At 40.6% G+C, this 18,592-nt stretch overlaps 1 protein-coding gene and 1 long non-coding RNA gene across 5 annotated transcripts in view; one reads left to right on the top strand and one right to left on the bottom strand.

The window, feature by feature from the left end:
• Window positions 1-4,263, bottom strand: part of LOC134761000 (uncharacterized) — a 259,752-nt gene extending 255,489 nt beyond the window's left edge. Inside the window, exon 1 of the long non-coding RNA XR_010139178.1 lies at window positions 4,089-4,263. This is a non-coding gene — a long non-coding RNA (uncharacterized LOC134761000). The remainder of the gene's footprint in view (window positions 1-4,088) is intronic.
• Window positions 4,238-18,373, top strand: LOC100447656 (histone-lysine N-methyltransferase SETMAR). 4 transcript variants are annotated; one of them, XM_002813499.5, is made up of 3 exons: window positions 4,243-4,460; window positions 13,890-14,753; window positions 17,320-18,373. In XM_002813499.5, exons 1-3 carry the CDS (start codon window positions 4,305-4,307, stop codon window positions 18,352-18,354), a joined length of 2,055 nt encoding a protein of 684 aa, XP_002813545.2. In that variant the 5' UTR covers window positions 4,243-4,304; the 3' UTR covers window positions 18,355-18,373. The 4 variants fall into 4 exon arrangements, with proteins under 4 accessions (XP_054407845.2, XP_002813545.2, XP_024100136.3 ...); XM_024244368.3 differs by having other exon boundaries at window positions 4,246-4,460; window positions 14,639-14,753; XM_054551867.2 differs by lacking the exon at window positions 4,243-4,460 and adding an exon at window positions 4,477-4,803.
• The last annotated feature ends 219 nt before the right edge of the window (window positions 18,374-18,592 follow it).

The raw sequence follows: 18,592 nt of genomic DNA, 5'->3' as shown, positions 1-18,592 counted from the left end.
TTAATTATACTATAAGCAGCTAATTGTATCATATACATGACTGTCTCTTCTTTTAAGGAAGGATAGGTACATAACTATATCTGATAAAATATTTACTAGGCAGCTACCTTAAAGTCTATAGCTTCTGAGAGGCAAGGCTTCTAATTCAGGATTCCCCCACACCCTATTAATGGGATATATTCTCCTTGCATTTGAGCCACCCTCTGGGAGAACAAACAGCTCCCAGGCAACTCTGTGACCTGCTGTGTGGACTGCAAGCACCATTCCCACAGAAGGGGTACACCTGAGGCCTCTCTGCTGGTAGGCTTCGGCTCTTGTCCTATAATCTCAAGTGAAGCTAATGCCAAGTGTGGCCAGTGACAGTCCTGTGAACCTGAATGTTTAGTTGAACCTAAAATGACCCTGTGGTAGATGTTTCAAGTACCATATTATGGGTATTAATGAATTTATACATATCAAATGTTTAAACAATATCTGGGCCAGATGTGGTCGCTTATGCCTGTAACCTCAGCACTTTGGGAGGTGGAGATCGGTGGATCACTTGAGGTCAGGAGTTTGAGACCAGTATGGTCAACTTGGTGAAACCCCAGCTCTACTAAAAATACAAAAAATTAGCTGGGTGTGGTGGCACACACCTGTAATTCCAGCTCCTCAAGAGGCTGAGGCAGGAAGATTGCTCGAACCCAGGAGGTGGAGGTTGCAGTGAGCCAGGATCGCGCCACTGCACTCCAGCCTGGGTGACAGAGTGAGACTCCGTCTCAAAAAATAAAAAATAAAAAAACAATATCTGGTACGTAATAACTCAATAAATGTTAGCTATTATTTCCCATGGTCAGAAATTTGCAGAGTAGGAATATGAATTTAGTCATGGCTGATTTCAGATACTGTGCCCCTGACTCTTACATTTTGATTCTTTTCTACATAGAATCAATTCCCTATTGATATAGTTTGGATATTTGTCCTCATCCAAGCCTCATGTTGAAATCTAATCCCCAGTGTTGGAGGTGGGGCATAGTAGGAGAAGATTGGATCATGGGGGCAAGTTTCTCATTAAACCCATGGGTGCTAAAGCACCATCCCCTCGGTGCTGTCATCACAACAGTGAGTTAATTCTCACAAGATCTGGTCATTTAAAAGTGTGTGTGGCACCTGCCCTAACCCCCACTCTCTCTCATTGCTCCTGCTTTGACCATGTGAGATGCCTGCTTCCTCTTCACCTCCTACTACGACTCAAAGCTTCCTGAGGCCTGCCCAGGAACCAAACAAATGCCAGCACCATACTACCTGTACAGCCTGCAGAGCTATGAGCCAATTAAACCTCTTTTCTTTATCAATTACCTAGCCTCAAGTATTTCTTTACAGCAACACAAGAACAGCATAACACATCTAAACCTGCTCTCAAAAAAGTTTTTATATCAGATGTGTACTGCAGTGCAAAATTATGTGATTTTATACACGCTCATGAATAGCACATTTATAAGGCTGATCTTTAATTTCTGTTCCCAAACCTATTAATGCCAGGTATAACTGTTATTATAATTTTATGAAAAAATGATGATGAACTGTGAGTGCAAAGAGTTTCTCCCTTCTGGGATAACTAAGTAGAACATTCTGTAAAGACTTGGAGAAAAAAAAGCAAGTCACTAAAAAATGTTTTGCCCTTGAAGTGGGTGTGAGTGAGAAAAGTATAAAAGACTAGGGAAAGAAAACAGATCACAATATCAGATTGCTTCACTATCCTTTAGTTCCCACCCCACTTTAAAGACACCAAAACTGGAACTCAAAGTAAGCTTGACCTGGAGCTCTAATCAGTAGAAAACAAACATACGGAGACACACATACACACACACTCTAGCTCTCTTTCTCTTTTGGCCCTACATCAAAAGACTAGCATATAAATGTACCAAAATCATTTAAGTTAAAACAAAATGTTTCTCTATCTATCTATCTCCCCACCCTCCACCAATATATATATAATTTTTATGAGTTCAATAAGATGGTTTTGCCTGTGCTTACATTAAATAGTTGCAGGTAACATAAGAAATGGCTTATAAAGTAGGAGAACTAATGTAAAGAGGGTAACCAATGCTATGAGAAACAGGGTAAAGAAAGATACAGAGAAGGGACTACTTGAGCTGAGCAGACAGACAGTCCTGGGTAAAGGCACTGGAGATACAAGAACAATGTGGACAAAGGCCCAGAGGCCCAAGTAGAATGGCTTATTGAGGGAATGTCAACAGAACAAAGGGTTCCAACAGAGAACAGCAGCAACAGAAACCAAGGAAATAGGTAAAATCTGGGTCCTCAAAGGCTTATAAGGCAGAATATAGAAGGTAAACTTTGAGAGAAAATGGAGCAAATAAGACTCTAAGCAGCAAAATATAATAACTGGACAAGGATCTTCAAAGGTCATTGTAGCAGCAGCAGTAAGGGTGATTTGGGAATATGGAGAATGACAGACTTAAAGAAAAGAACTTCCAAAGTCCAAGCAAGAAATGAGAGAGCCTAGGACTAAGTGAGAAGAGACAAAAATGAAAACATGAAGGCAGAATCAACAAGACTTACCCACCACGTCCTTAGCTATATGAGTCTAGTGAAGAGAAGGAATACAGAGTAACTGGTTTGTTGCTTTAGTGGCTCTGTAGATCACAAATTATTTTCCCAGTTAACTTTAAAGAAGAAAAAGCAAGATTGGCAGAAGAAGGAGTCAATTCAGATTATTTTGAGTTTGAGGAGCCTGTAGGACAGAAAACAGAAATGCTCAATCATTAGCTGAATATGTGTAACTGGATTTGAGGAGAAACGTCTGATCTGGGTTGGAGACTGGTGACCTAATCCTTTGTATTTGAAGCCATGGGAGTGGATGTTATTAATGAGAAAGTCCAGGGAAGGGGAGCAAAGAAAAAGGTCAAGGGCAGAACCCTGAATCACATCCACTTTTCAGAAAAAGGCAGGAAAACAACGAGAGGATACTAACAAGGAAAGGTCTGCAAGATGGAAACATATTTAGGCCAATGGGACCTCAGAAGCTGCAAGGTCAGAAGCGTTTGTGAACCCAAAATCATCTGAGACAGGTCTCAATTTAGAAAGTTTATTTTCCCAAACTTAAGAATGCGCCCCCGACATAGCCTCAGGCAGTCCTGATGACATGTGCCCAAGGAGGTCAGGATACAGCTTACTCTCACACATTTTAGGGAGACATAATACATCAATCAATACATGTAAGATTGGTTGGATCTGGAAAGGCAGACAATGAGAAGCGGGTGAGGGGTGGCTTCCAGGTCATAGGTAGATTTAAAGATTTTCTGATTGGCAATTGGTTATTATCTAAAGACCTAGAATCAATAGAAACGAATGTCTGGGTTGCAATAAGAGGTTGTGGATACCAAATTTGATCGTAGAGATGAAGCCTCCAAGAGGTAAATTTCAGAGAGAACAGATTGTAAATGTTTCTTATCAGACTTAAGGTTGATGCTGGCTGGCTTTTCCTGAATTCCAAAAGGAAGAAGGGCATAATGAGGCATGTTGGACCCCCCTTCCCATCATGGCCTGAACCAGTTTCTCAGGTTAACCTTGGCAGAGAGGAGGGGTCCATTCAGATGGTTTGGAGGATTGGAATTTTATTTTTGGTTTACAGTTTCAAGGAGAAGCAGGACAATCATGTCAGAGAGCTTCAGTGAGGTTGAAAATGCTCCACCAGATTCAGCAGTCTTGAGGCTATCAGAATCCTTTGGCAGGGCAGGGGTTTGGAGGGGTGAGGGTAGAGGGATGGAGAGGAGGGAAAAGGACAGGCAAAGGGGCACAGATACCTCCATCAGGGAGTGAGCACGCCCCACACAAATTCCTTAAGGCATCCTGTGAGGCTATCGCCTTGGCACAAACCTTATCACATGTCAACTTCCCGGCAAGCCGCAGATCTTTAGAAACCTTGGTGTGCATTTCCCCGCTCGGTTTAGAACGCACACCTGCCTCCACCCCACAAACGTCCAGTGAGCCCTCAAAAACCTGGACAAATGACCTCACCTCGAAAGCCCCCTCTTTGATGCTCCCAGGAAAAACTAAAGCACCTCACTTTGTTTCGTCCGTACCTTACATGATTTTGTAATTATCTGTGGTGCCTCTGGCTGAAATCAAAACGGGAGCCAGACCCAAAAAGTCAAGGAAGTGAAGCGCCTTCCAGGCCACTCCTGAGGAGAAACGAACTACAATTCCCATGAGGCGATGGGGCCACGGGACCACAAGTCCCAGCATCCACTGCGCGGCCCAGGCCTGTCAGGGTAGTAGGCGTTGCGTGAGGCGGGTAAATGTTCGCGGAAGCGGCAAAGACGACACGGCCTTGTGGGATGGCGGAGTTTAAGGAGAAGCCTGAGGCCCCGACTGAGCAGCTGGATGTCGCGTGCGGCCAGGAAAACTTGCCGGTGGGATCGTGGCCCCCGGGGGCCGCGCCGGCGCCCTTCCAGGTAGGGGCGGGGCCAGGCGGCGCGGGAGGCGGGCGCGCGGCTCCCCCACGTGGTCTCCTCAAGCCGCCTAGCTGGGACGGCCTCCCAGTCGTGACCTTTTGTCTTCTCTTACAGCACACCCGTTGGTGCGCGGGAATAGGTGTGCATGCCCCGGCCTGGGCCTTTTTCTGTTAACCCACGGCATCACCTTAGCAAGGGTGTTGTCCTTTTCAGTCCATTCCCTGAAGCGCAGAACCAGAGGCCTTGTGACAACCTTGGCTTTTTGTCCAGTCCTGTCCTCAGAACCCAAGGAGGCATCAAGGGGGGAGTCATTTACCTCCCTGGTCTCAGGTGTCTCTCACAGGTAGGATAAGCCGTGGGGCCTATTAGTGGGTCGCACCCGGTGTCGTGCATAAAAACAGCCCCTCGAGTCAGCCTTAGCTGTGGTCTCCCTCATGCTGTGGGCTCTTGGGCGGGTATAAATTAGCTATGGCTAAGCCTTTGAGTCTTCCAGTGTACAGTTTAACAGTACCTCTCTTCCGGAGTGCTTTGAAAATTGCAAGGAAAATACACTTTCTGGTTTGCTGTAAGAACTCAGTAAATGTTTGCTGCTATTAACTATCTCAAAGCCCTTTCTACTCTTTTTTTTGAGACTGAGTCTCGCTGTGTCGCCCAGGCTGGAGTGCAGTGGCGCGATCTCGGCTCACCGCAACCTCCACCTCCCAGGTTCAAGCGATTCTCCTGCCTCAGCCTCCCGAGTAGCTGGGATTATAGGCATGTGCCACCACGCCCGGCTAATTTTTGTATTTTTAGTAGAGACAGGGTTTCTCCATGTTGGTCAGGCTGGTCTCGAACTCCCAACCTCAGGTGATCCGCCCGCCTCGGCCTCCCAAAGTGCTGGGATTACAGGCATGAGCCACCGCTCCCAGCCTCTACTCTGACTTTCTTATCCCTCTGACCTTGGCCTGAGCCTTACCTAAGGAATAAGGAATGACCAAAGATTTTGAAGCGGAAAGAGCACTGGACGTCGAAGTTGGAGAGCATGGTTCAGAGCTTAGCCATCTTAGCTACTTCTCAGAGCCTGAGTTTCTTCATCTGCAAAATGAAAATAATAGTTTAAAAATGCATAGCCCCTTTAACATCCATTATCAACAATGAACCCTAACTGCCCTTTCTTTTTCCTAGGGGTCTTTGTGAGGATCAGATAAGATAATAGATTCAATAGCAGCTTTCAAAGATGTCAAGGAAAAGAATCAAACTCTGTAAAATATTTGAAGAGATTTGTTCTGAGTCAAATATGAGTGACCATGGCCTGTGACACAGCCCTCAGGAGATGCTGAGAACATGTGTCCCAGGTGGTTAGGGCACAGCCTGGTTTTATACATGTTTGGGAGAGAGGAGACGTCAATCAAATACATTTAACATGTACATGGGTTTGGTTCAGAAAGGCGAGGCAACTCAAAGTGGTGGGGGGGCTTCCAGACTATAGGTAGATTTTAATTTTTCTGGTTAACAATTTTTCTGGTTAACAATTGGTTGAGTTTGTCTGAAGACCTGGGATCAATAGAAATGTTTAGGTTAAGATAAAGGGGTTTTTTTTTTGAGACGGAGCTTGACTCCATCACCCAGGCTATAGTGTGGTGGTGCGATCAGCTCACTGCAACCTCCGCCTCCCAGGTTCAAGCGATTCTCCCACCTCAGCTTCCCGAGTAGCTGGGATTACAGGTGCCTACAGCTACGCCCAGCTAATTTTTGTATTTTTAGTAGAGACAGGGTTTTACCATGTTGCCCAGGCTGGTCTCAAACTCCTGACCTCAAGTGATCCGCCCACCTTGGCCTCCCAAAGTGCTGGGATTACAGACGTGAGCCACCGCACCCGGCCACGTAGAGACCCAAGTTTTAATTGTGGGGAGGAAACTCTCAGCTGACTTCAGAGAGAGCAGGTTGTAAAATGTTTCTTATCGAACTTAAAAAGGTGCCTCGGTCTTAGTTGATTATCTCCTTGTTGTGGAAAGAAAGAAAAAGAGGGGGAAACGGGATTCTCTATAGAATGTGGATTTTTCCCACAAGAGACAACCCTCCAGGGCAATTTCAAGATATGGCAAGGAAATATATTTGCAGTTAAAATATTTTGATTTCTTCCCTTATTTGCTATGTGATGTTATGCCAGAATCAGGTAGAAAGCAGACCATGCTATATTGGGTTAAAATTAAAACTCCTCTGATGAGACTTTATGGTTTGTAAGGCATGACTCCCCAGGTGCCTTAGGTAGGAATTTGGGCAAGATAAAAAAAAATCAGAGTTTAGTCCTCAAAGAGTAGAATAGGATATTAATGTCAGAAATCATTATTGTTCCCCAGACTATCTTTGGCAATTTATGGTTAATAATACAGTTAGCTGGCCCAATATTAAACAGTGGTCCCTGAAAACTTAGGACTAAGCATTGCTGAGTTCCTTGTCAAAAACACTGATTTAAAAAACCACTGTTCTAGTCCATTCTTAATTCAACAAATATTTATTGAGAGCTAAATATATGCAAGGTGGTGGGTTGGGCTGCAAAGAATACAACAAACAGAAAAACACACTCTACCCTCAAGGTGTTTACAACTGTCACGATTAGCTTCAATATTCCTGCCGGGCATGTGTGTGTGCGTGTGTGTGTGTATGTGTGTGTGTGTGTGTTTAAGACTATTCTATAAATCTCTTTCCAATCTCGAGTCATATTTTTCTTTGCCATATCCAAGAACAATCTGTAAAACTATGTGCCCAACGTATTTTTTTAATTAACTCACTTTAAGCATTAAATTATTTAAAAATAAATTATATAAGTATCTCCCTTAGAATCATTGTAATCATTAATGTCCATAAAATCATGAGGTTTTCTATTTCACAAAGTGTATATTAAAATAAATACATCTATTTTTAAAAGGGGAGAAAGGAGTGACAAGAGGAAGCTTTGTGATTGATTGTTACATCTACAGTTGGTGGGCATAAATGAAAATTGGGAGATTAAAACCCAGTCCCACAGTGTTCTAACTATCTCTGTATATGCACAGCTCCCAATAGAGTTAGAGTTACAAAAATAAGACAGGATCCCTTCCTAAGAGAGCTTATTGTCTTTCTTACCAAGAAGATCAAACATGCTTGAAACATTTAAGTGACAAGCCTAAAAGTGCATTCAACTCGTTTTCTTCCACGTATTCATGGAACACAAAACCAGTCTTCTAAAAGGTCAAAACAGCTTGCTTGCTCCCAACCCTGCCTTCACAGGCATATGCACACATAAGAATTAAGGCATGAAAAACTTTCAAGATAAAAATAACTTTGTGTCTGTTTTGCCTTTGGCTACTGTGTGAAAAGGCAAAAAGAAATTCAAATGTTCATATTGGAAACAAGCATATCATAATGTCATCAGTGTTGAAAGCCAAGTAGAAAATAAACTAATTGATTTTATTGAGCTAACAGTTGGATCTAACCATTTTTCAGGTCTCTGAAACCAGCTTCAAACATTATTTTTAAGATCTCAACAGGCCTTGACAAGAATTATCTGGCTCACAGTCTTCTAATAGCTGCTTGGAGGAAAAACAAACTTATGAGGCGAGAGGCCAAGTACAAAGATTCTTGTAGCTGGGTTTTCAACACAACCAAAAAAGGAATGAAGATTTTCACAACACTTCTTTATGATTCAGAGACCCAGGTTTTAAGCCTAGAATATTATAGTGTCATACTTCAGTTTCTGGGTCTTCAGTACAGAATGTGATTCAGAAAAGTCAAACTTCTCGTTAACAAGTATCAAGAGCTGCAATCTGGCAATCGAAAAATGCTTCTTGAGCACCTGCTGTGTGCCTCGTCCTATGGATAGGAACCCCACCCCCATCACCATGCCACACTCGAAACCTCATAACCATGCTTTTCCCTGAGACACGTATCTGTTAGAAAGGTAAGACCTACACATTTAACACAATTAGAGAGCCCTACAATCTGTGTCATTTAGACCCTGAAGTTCATGCTATTAACAGTAAATGTAAGTCTAGTTCAGAGAAGAAAGAAATTATTGCAGACAGGAATAGCCAAGACAACAGTGTATTTTCTCTTAAGTTTTCTGTCAAAAAACTTGAAATCTTCACCCAGTGCTTCAAGGGTCTGATTTCCAGTATATCATTTTGCCCTGATTGTTTTGCATTTATTCCCAGCTCTTGCATGAGTAATTCTGTGCTTTGATACATACGAAAAAGAAGTAAAACTTACATTGTAACAATGCAGGAAATTTAAAAAATCCCAGCCAGGCATGGTGGCTCACTACCGTAATCCCAACCCTTTTGGAGGCCAAGGCGGGAGAATCACTTGAAGTCAGGAGTTTAAGACCACCCTTAACAAAGGGCAACAAAGTGAGACCCCATCTCTACAAAAACATTTTAAATTAACCAGACATGGTGGTGCATGCCTGTAGTCCCACCTACTTGGGAGGCTGACCTTGAGCCCAGCAGTTGGAGCCTGCAGTGAGCTATGATCATGCCATTGCACTCCAGACTGGGCAGCAATGTCTTTAAAAAAAAAAAAAAAAAAAAACCCATTCTCCATGTCCTTTATACTTTTCTGACTGTTTCTAAATCCCAGTATGTGCATATTGCAGACAGTAAGGTAATACTTGATAAATGAAAGAAGTCTGGTCTGGGTCAGCTCTTAGCTTTTCTCCACTCAAATGGAGAAGTAATGGAGGAAAGGTATACAGTCCGATGGCTTCCTAGACACAATTTTGGTTTGAATATGTTTGAAACTGGAAAGTTTAACTCCAGAACTTATTTTCTTCACTACCCTACTATGTACTACCTGCAAAATTTTTATTGAACACATATATGGTAATCCCTAGAGTAAGCTTTTTAAGCCAGTTCTGTCATTTTTTCTTTCACAGAAACCTATGAAATAAATAAGATGTTTATTAATGTTAAGTAATTTGTCAGAAACATATGTTGTTTGAAATATAACATCTAGAAGTAATATCTAGAAGAATTGAAAGAAGCCAATATTTTTATAAAGTGCCTGACATGGAGTACAGCATTATTTCATTAAAATTTCATGATAGCCACCCCAAATGTGGGTATTATCCTTGTCTTATAGCTACTAATCTGAAGCCTAGCCAGTCACTTGTCCAGAATCACAATGCTAATAAGAGCCTGGCTGTGGTTTGTGTCTCGTTTAGAGCATTGCATGTTCTGCACTAGGAAGCTCTCCGCTGCTTCCTCACAGTTCAAGACCATAGTCACAGAGTTTTCCTGCCTGGTCTCCTGCACACTTTGCTCTAGTCTAACCTCCTAATTGAAGACATCTTTGTTCATTGACCATTTACACCTTTGACTTGTCTATGAAAAGAGTCAAACTCTGCAAAATATTTGAAGAGATTTATTCTGAGCCAAATATGAGTGACCATGAACCATGACACAGCCACCAGGAGATCCTGAGAACATGTACCCAAAGTGGTTGGGATATGGCTTAGTTTTATACATTTTAGGGAGACATGAGACAACAGTCAAATACATGTAAAACTTACATTGGTTCAGTCCAGAAAGACAGGACAGCTGGAAGCGGAGGCTTCCAGTTTCTGATTAACAGTTTGCTTGAAGGAATTGTTATTGTCTAAAAACTTGGGAATGCCTTGGGTAAGATAAAGGGTTGTGGAGACCAGGGGTTTATTATCATGCAGGTGAAGCCTCCAGGTAACAGGCTTCAGAGAGAATAGATTGTAAATGTTTTTTATCAGACTTAAAGAGTCTGTTCTATCAGTAATTCCAAAAGGGAAAAGGGTATAATGAGGCATGTCTGACTCCTGCCCCCTTCCCATCGTGACCTGAACTAGTTTTTCAGGTTAGCTTTGGAACGCCCTTGCTGAGAGGAGGGGTCCGTTCAGATGATCAGGAGACTTAGAATTTTATTTTTGGTTAACAGAGTAAATTTTGTAGCCATTTCCTGAAACCATTCTCAGCTTCTACCCAGGGTGTATCAGTCAGGACTCATTTGTTTGCAAGAAACATAACACAAACTGGCTCCAACAAAAAGGGAAGGAATTGCCTCAAATCAGAAAAGCCCAAGACTATAGGCATGTCTGGACCCAGTAACTCTAAAAGTATTGTCAGATACTTCTTCCCACCACCTTCCCCCTTCACACCCCTGCTTCCCATTTCTGTGGTAGACTATACACTCAGTAGGCCGCATCTACGTGGCAGAACTTGGAAATGCCAGGCAAACACTACAGTTGAATAATTCTAGTAGAAAGAGAATGAATGGCTCTTCCCTAATTGTTTCAGCAGAAGTCTGGCTTAGGTCATATCAGCTGACTCCCAGTTTGTAACCCACTTTACATTAGCTTTCAGATACAATTATACTTCAGATACAATTATTATTTAACTATGGGGAAACAGTCTGAGAAATGTATCATTAGACAATTTCGTCATTATGCAAAAGTCATAGAGTGCACAGTACTTACACAAACCTAGATGGTATAGCCTACTACACACTTAGGCAATATGATAATGCCCTATCACTCCTAGGCTACAAACCTGCACAGAATGTTACTACACTGAATACTGTAGATACTTGTAATTCAGTGGTGTTTGTGTATCTAAACATAGAAAACATACAGTAAAAATACTGTATTCTAATCTTACAGGACTACCATTGTATATGTATATATGTGATCTGACCAAAAAGTCATGCGGCACATGACTGCTCGAAGTTTAACCGCGTGGCATGTAAATATTTGAATAGAATGTTAGGACAATGACCTCACATTATTTCTGAAAATAATAAATAGCTTTTCAATATGTAAATACCTGAAAAGATGGGTAATTACATAATCAGATGTTAAATTAGACTAAGGTTTTCAAAAGATTATTCTTGAGTATAGTCATTTTTTAAGTCATTATCATCTGAAATGATATTTTATTGACCTTTTATGGAGGAGAAAATGGAAAGATGAAGACAAAATGACTCAAAGCAATTGTTGGTATCAGGATCAGTGATTATATCCATCAAGGGGAAAAAATTTATTTAAACAGGAAATTTTCCCAGAAGTCTCTGTCTTCTTTTGGAAGGTATCTGCAGTTCATTTGGAATTAGCTACCGTCTATAAATCCCTAAAGGATTATAGCTTGTGCGGCAAGTTTAATTGCAGAATTTTAAAAAATATATCATGAGATTCTTCAAAATCTTTTTAAATTTGTAAGTAAAAATAACGAAATAAAACTGTTTTTCACCTGCTTTCCTGATTAGAAAACTGCAGTAAGTCAGACTTGATTTTAAAAGAAGTTATCCATGTCAAAAAAAAACTAGCGTTTAGTGATTTATATAGTACCTTAAAAATATGTGCACCTTTAATGACAAATCAACTTAAAAGTTTAACATGAAAAATTTAACAAAGAGATCTTCATTTTACAAGTACTTTTTAAAATGTCTCAGTAACCATTTACATTTCAACATTGAACCTTTAAAAAGCTGAAAGTAGATTCTATATAAAACAGCAGTCATTGAGTTTGACTGATAGAGCATCATTTTCTAACCTATCCTTTATCCATTTAGGATATTCCTGCTAAGCTAAAGCTGTAAGAAATAACACAAACAAAAGCTATTTCCTCTCTCCACCCCCAAATGACTTTTTAAGCAGAATGTTGGCCTTCCCCCACAGGTCCTCCCACTGGTTGTCCTCCTCATCTTTCACAAGAGGATGTCAATCCTCCCCAGCTCAGAGTTTTTTTAGTATAGGGTTTTGCACTTAACTACATAGCTCCACCTGAGGCCTCCACAGGGAGTATAACTATCTGCTGTTCAATACCTTTCTAAAGCCTGGCCTGGAGACAAAACATTAATGGAGGATTGACTGGAAGACATGGTGCAAACATTCCTCCAGGTGCTTTAAATCTGTCCCCAATGAAAGGCCGTGCAACTGGTTCCTTGCAGAACTGCTTTTACCTGACTGTGCTGTTGTGGGATCCCAGCAGCCTTTACTGGGGACCAGAATAAAAAACAGCCCATGAAACTGCTTCCTGGAAAAGAATGGCTTAGAAGAACACATTGGTGGAATTCCTTCCTGGTATCAATACTGAAAAAAGTCAATGCCGCTTCTGAACAATGAGATTATTCCTTACAGGCAGGGCAGGCTACGTATCTAATCATATATCCTTCTCTGAATTGGCAGCTCTCAGGCAGAGCCAAATGTCCAGTCTACTTCTACCACATACTGTGTGTCTAAGCTCGCTAGACCTGTTTGTTCTGTTTCCCTTTCACCTTACTCTCCTTATTTGTTCATTTATCTTACCTGTTTGTAAGTCTCATTAAATCCTTTTTGGAATAAAGCAGGCATAAAATGCATTGGGTTCTATGTAAGCAAGAATTACTGTATACGTAAAAAAATCTGCTGGGCTTATGAGAGATACTTTAATCTGAAATCACGGTTTGAAAATATGCTTCACGATGCTAATGAGGATCTAACCAGAGATCAGGCTTCACATAGAGTTTAGATTGAGGATTGTCTTCTTTTTATATGACATTTTACAAATGTAATGTTTTGAAAATACAGGTACATTTAAATGACAGATTTTTTTCATATTCCTTTCTCATTCAATTAGAACAGAATTTCTTTACAAGTGTACATCTATAATAAATTTAAATATCTAGTAGTATCTATTTAAGAAACAGCATTTTTGGAATTCTGTGTGCAATTGACTTGTCATCTATGACTTTCTTATCCCCAACCAGTATAACCAGTATAACCAGTATTGTAACTCACAATTAAAATACATATATGCATGTGTATTATCAGGTAAAAGTAAAAGAGATCAAAAGCTAAGGATAAAATGCTTAACTGTACTCAGACACTAAATTCAGCACTGAGTTTTCTGACATCCAAAGCTAAGAGGGAAACAAAAGAAGTTACAAAACTTTCCATTTCTGATAGGAGAAAAAAATAGTATTTTTCTTATTGTCCTTATACATAACATAATACATATATATGTCCTTATGTGTACCTATATATAACATACTATTATATACATTAAGTATTATAATGCCCAACTCATCCTTATACATACCTAAAATAAAACCACAAATTCTAAAAATTAATCTTAGCTGGACATGGTGGTTTCCACTTGTAGCTGTAGCAACTAAGGAAGCTGAGGCAGGAGAATCGCTTGAGCCCAGGTTACAGTGAACTGTGATCACACCACTCCACTCCAGCTTGTGCAACAGAGCAAGACCCTGTCTCTTAAAAAAAAAAAAAAACAAACTTGTTTTATTGGAGAGAGATCTTTTTGGACAATATCTTAGTACTCTGTGTTTTTTCAGTTTTGTCCTGTTTTTATATATGTTAGAATTAGAATGGGTCCCAGTCAAAAGCTACTTGCAATATATAGGAAATATATGACATGCCATGCTGACTTACAGTGTGTATATTTTTTACAGTACACTCCTGATCATGTAGTTGGACCTGGAGCAGACATTGATCCCACTCAAATAACCTTTCCCGGATGCATTTGTGTCAAAACTCCCTGCCTCCCTGGCACTTGCTCCTGTCTCCGCCATGGAGAGAACTATGATGATAACTCATGCCTTAGAGATATAGGATCTGGAGGAAAGTATGCAGAGCCTGTTTTTGAATGCAATGTCCTGTGCCAATGCAGTGACCACTGCAGAAACAGAGTGGTCCAGAAAGGTCTACAGTTCCACTTCCAAGTGTTCAAGACGCATAAAAAAGGCTGGGGACTTCGTACCTTGGAATTTATATCGAAAGGAAGGTTTGTCTGTGAATATGCTGGTGAGGTTTTAGGATTCTCTGAAGTTCAGAGAAGAATTCACTTACAAACAAAATCCGACTCCAATTACATTATAGCCATCAGGGAACATGTTTATAATGGGCAGGTAATGGAAACATTTGTTGACCCTACTTATATAGGAAATATTGGAAGATTCCTTAATCATTCTTGTGAGCCAAACCTTTTGATGATTCCTGTCCGAATTGACTCAATGGTACCTAAGTTGGCACTTTTTGCAGCCAAAGATATTGTGCCAGAAGAAGAACTCTCTTATGATTATTCAGGAAGATATCTTAATCTAACAGGCAGTGAAGACAAAGAAAGGCTAGATAATGGGAAACTAAGAAAACCTTGTTACTGTGGTGCCAAATCATGTACTGCTTTCCTGCCTTTTGACAGTTCTCTGTACTGCCCCTTAGAAAAGTCGAACATCAGTTGTGGAAATGAGAAGGAACCCAGCATGTGTGGCTCAGCCCCTTCTGTGTTCCCCTCCTGCAAGCGATTGACCCTTGAGGTGAGTCTGTTCAGTGATAAGCAGCTTGCCCCTCCCTTTAGTGGAAGACAGTGGTTGGCTAGCTTTACCTCTGCCTAGTTACGTAAGTTTAACTCAGGAATGTGGCAGAGACTACAAGTTGTCCATCAGTATCCTTTCCCCTTTCTGTAATAGAATTCTCCATTTAATGAGTGCATGACTACCCGGAATACTCACTTTCCTAGTTAGATTTGTCTTAGTAACTGTTCTAGTTAATAGGATATAAGCAAAAATGACAAGTCCTTAAATGGAGATATCCTGCCCTTCACCTCCTCTTTCTTCCTGCTGGCTGGAATGTATACATGATGACTGGAACGGGAGCAGTCATCCTAGACCCCAGGATGACCCTGGGAAAGGAAGCCATTGCATAGAACGATCAACAAGATTAAAAGGAGTCTAGGTGTCTGGCACTGTAGAACATCCTGTCAGTCGTGATCTGACACCTTTGTACTTTCAGGTGAGAAATAGTCTCTCCCTTGCTTAAGCCACTGTTATTGTAAGTTTTCTAGCACTAACATCAAACCTAATAATGATCCAAGAAACCCTTGTGGCTGCATACCTAAACCCTGCTTTCCAACCAATTTTAACAGTAATAAAGCTGACTTTTTGATTTCTGTCTGACTCCTGCATCCTACTTAATTGTTTCTAAGCATGGATCAAGGAAAAAGGCATTATTAACTATCACCTGCTAAAACCCTAATAAGTACTACCAATAGTGAAAAATATAACTATGAAAATGACTTACATGTTGTAACGAAAAGTCAGAAAAAGAGACACATTGTAAATTTTTCATTTTATACTTGGCTGTACTCCCAATCTTGTGAAGTTATGCTTCAAAACTTCAAACAGGCTCACTTCATGTATAAATAACAGAAAAATAACCCTGTCCACACCACAAAAGGAGACGGGAGTTTTATGATCCCATTTAAACTTCTAGAGCAGCAAACATCTCTAACTACCTTCCTTAAAGCAGGGATGTTGCAAAAATACAGTTACTGTGGAGGTTTATCAGACATTTTGAAAGCTAAAATAATTACTAGAGCCCCTATGATATTATTAAGTAATTTAATTTGTTCTCTAGTACATTTAAACTCTACCACTAGGAGGTCCTGCACTTTCAACATTATAGGAATCCATGTTATATATAACACTATTCCTCTGTAATATAAGTACATTGTACACTTTCAATGAGTGAAATATACAGCATTTGAATTATATCTCAATAAAGCTAGGTTGTTTTTAAGTATCTTTGGGTTTATAACGTTCATATAACATTATATGGAATGGTTCCCTGTGAACAAATGGTATAGAGTACACATAAAATGCCCCAAATTACAAATACAAAGTATCAAAAATTTTCCTCCAAATTAATCATTTCTCCATGCCAACTTTCTTCTTTTACTTCAATGCCTCTGAAGCAGTCCTGCTTTTTATAAGGCAGTTTGTATCCCTTACTCCAAAATGTGCTTTTTCTTGCTCACAAGCTCACCTAATAACTGAGCTGCTTCAGACGCAATATGGAAGTGGTCAGAAGGAAAATGATTGGCTCACCATTTGATTCTGCAGATACCCTTTTCTATGTCCTTTTACCTTTCTCTATTGAACAGCAGAGATATTCCCAGAGGACAATCTTCCATTCAGAGACAAGGACACAAACAGCCTCCAACTCAGTGCCTCTGCCAGAGACAACTGACTGAATATGGACCCCTGGAAATTTTTTGTCCTCAGGCACTAGTTTATTATATAGCACTTAGTCCAGAGACAAGGACACAAACAGCCCCCTCCAACTCAGTGCCTCTGCCAGAGACAACTGACTGAATATGGACCCCTGGAAATTTTTTGTCCTCAGGCACTAGTTTATTATATAGCACTTAGTCCTAGAAACCAGATTCCTAAGGTAAGAGTCAAAGAGTCTTTATTCCAAGTCTTTTCTAAGCAGTGAGTTAACTGCATTTGTTTGCTTCATTGCCATATTTTTGAGAATGTTGACACTTCTTTTGAGAGAAAACATTTAAAAATATACTTCCACGTGACTATTATCCCATGATAAAATAACATTTTTATAATTATAAATTATAAGATTCAAATTTTTAAAGATGGGGCTGGGTGCAGTGGCTCACACCTGTAATCCCAGCACTTTGGGAGGCCGAGGCAGGCAGAACACTTGAGCTCAGGAGTTTGAGACCAGCCTGGCCAACATGGTGAAACTCCATCTCTACTAAAAATACAAAAATTAGTTAGATGTAGTGGCACATGTCTGTATTCCCAGCTACTCGGGAGGCTGAGGCACGAAAATCGCTTGAGCCCAGGAGGCAGAGGTTGCAGTGAGCCAAGACTGTACCACTGCACTCCAGCTTGGGTGACAGAGCGAGACTCTGTCTCAAAAAAAAAAAAAAAAGTAGTTACAGTTTTTGCATGGTTGGAATTTGGTATTTGATATTGGAATACATTCTTAAATAAATGTGGTCATGTTATACATCATTTTAATGAGCATTTCTTGCTTTATGTTTTTTTGCTAATGACATCTTACTGTTTATGTTTATTTTAGACTATGAAAATGATGTTAGACAAAAAGCAAATTCGAGCAATTTTCTTATTCGAGTTCAAAATGGGTCGTAAAGCAGCAGAGACAACTCGCAACATCAACAATGCATTTGGCCCAGGGACTGCTAACGAACGTACAGTGCAGTGGTGGTTCAAGAAGTTTTGCAAAGGAGATGAGAGCCTTGAAGATGAGGAGCGTAGTGGCCGGCCATCAGAAGTTGACAATGACCAGTTAAGAGCAATCATCGAAGCTGATCCCCTTACAACTACACGAGAAGTTGCCGAAGAACTCAATGTCAACCATTCTACGGTCGTTCGGCATTTGAAGCAAATTGGAAAGGTGAAAAAGCTCGATAAGTGGGTGCCTCATGAGCTGACTGAAAATCAAAAAAATCATCGTTTTGAAGTGTCATCCTCTCTTATTCTACGCAACCACAACGAACCATTTCTCGATCGGATTGTGACGTGTGATGAAAAGTGGATTTTATATGACAACCGGCGACGATCAGCTCAGTGGTTGGATCAAGAAGAAGCTCCAAAGCACTTCCCAAAGCCAATCTTGCACCCAAAAAAGGTCATGGTCACTATTTGGTGGTCTGCTGCTGGTCTGATCCACTACAGCTTTCTGAATCCTGGTGAAACCATTACATCTGAGAAGTATGCTCAGGAAATCGATGAGATGCACCAAAAACTGCAACGCCTGCAGCTGGCATTGGTCAACAGAAAGGGCCCAATTCTTCTCCACGACAATGCCCGACCACATGTTGCACAACCCACACTTCAAAAGTTGAATGAATTGGGCTATGAAGTTTTGCCTCATCCACCGTATTCACCTGACCTCTTGCCAACCAACTACCATGTCTTCAAGCATCTCAACAACTTTTTGCAGGGAAAACGCTTCCACAACCAGCAGGATGCAGAAAATGCTTTCCAAGAGTTTGTCAAATCCCGAAGCACGGATTTTTACGCTACAGGAATAAACCAACTTATTTCTCGTTGGCAAAAATGTGTTGATTGTAATGGTTCCTATTTTGATTAATAAAAATGCACTGAGCCTAGTTATAATGATTTAAAATTCACAGTCCAAAACCGCAATTAGTTTCACACCAACCCAATATCTTCATAGATTGAAACATAAATTAAAATTGCATTTGAAGTAGATTCCATGGACTTTATTAAGAATGTAGAAATGTGACCTGGCATGGTGGCTTACAACTGTAATCCCAGCACTTTGGGAGGCCCAGGCGGGCACATCACTTGAGTCCAATAGTTCAGGA

Source organism: Pongo abelii, chromosome 2, assembly GCF_028885655.2.
Source record: "Pongo abelii isolate AG06213 chromosome 2, NHGRI_mPonAbe1-v2.0_pri, whole genome shotgun sequence".
Taxonomy (NCBI): Eukaryota; Metazoa; Chordata; class Mammalia; order Primates; family Hominidae; genus Pongo; species Pongo abelii.
This window is presented reverse-complemented; position numbering and strand designations above follow the sequence as displayed.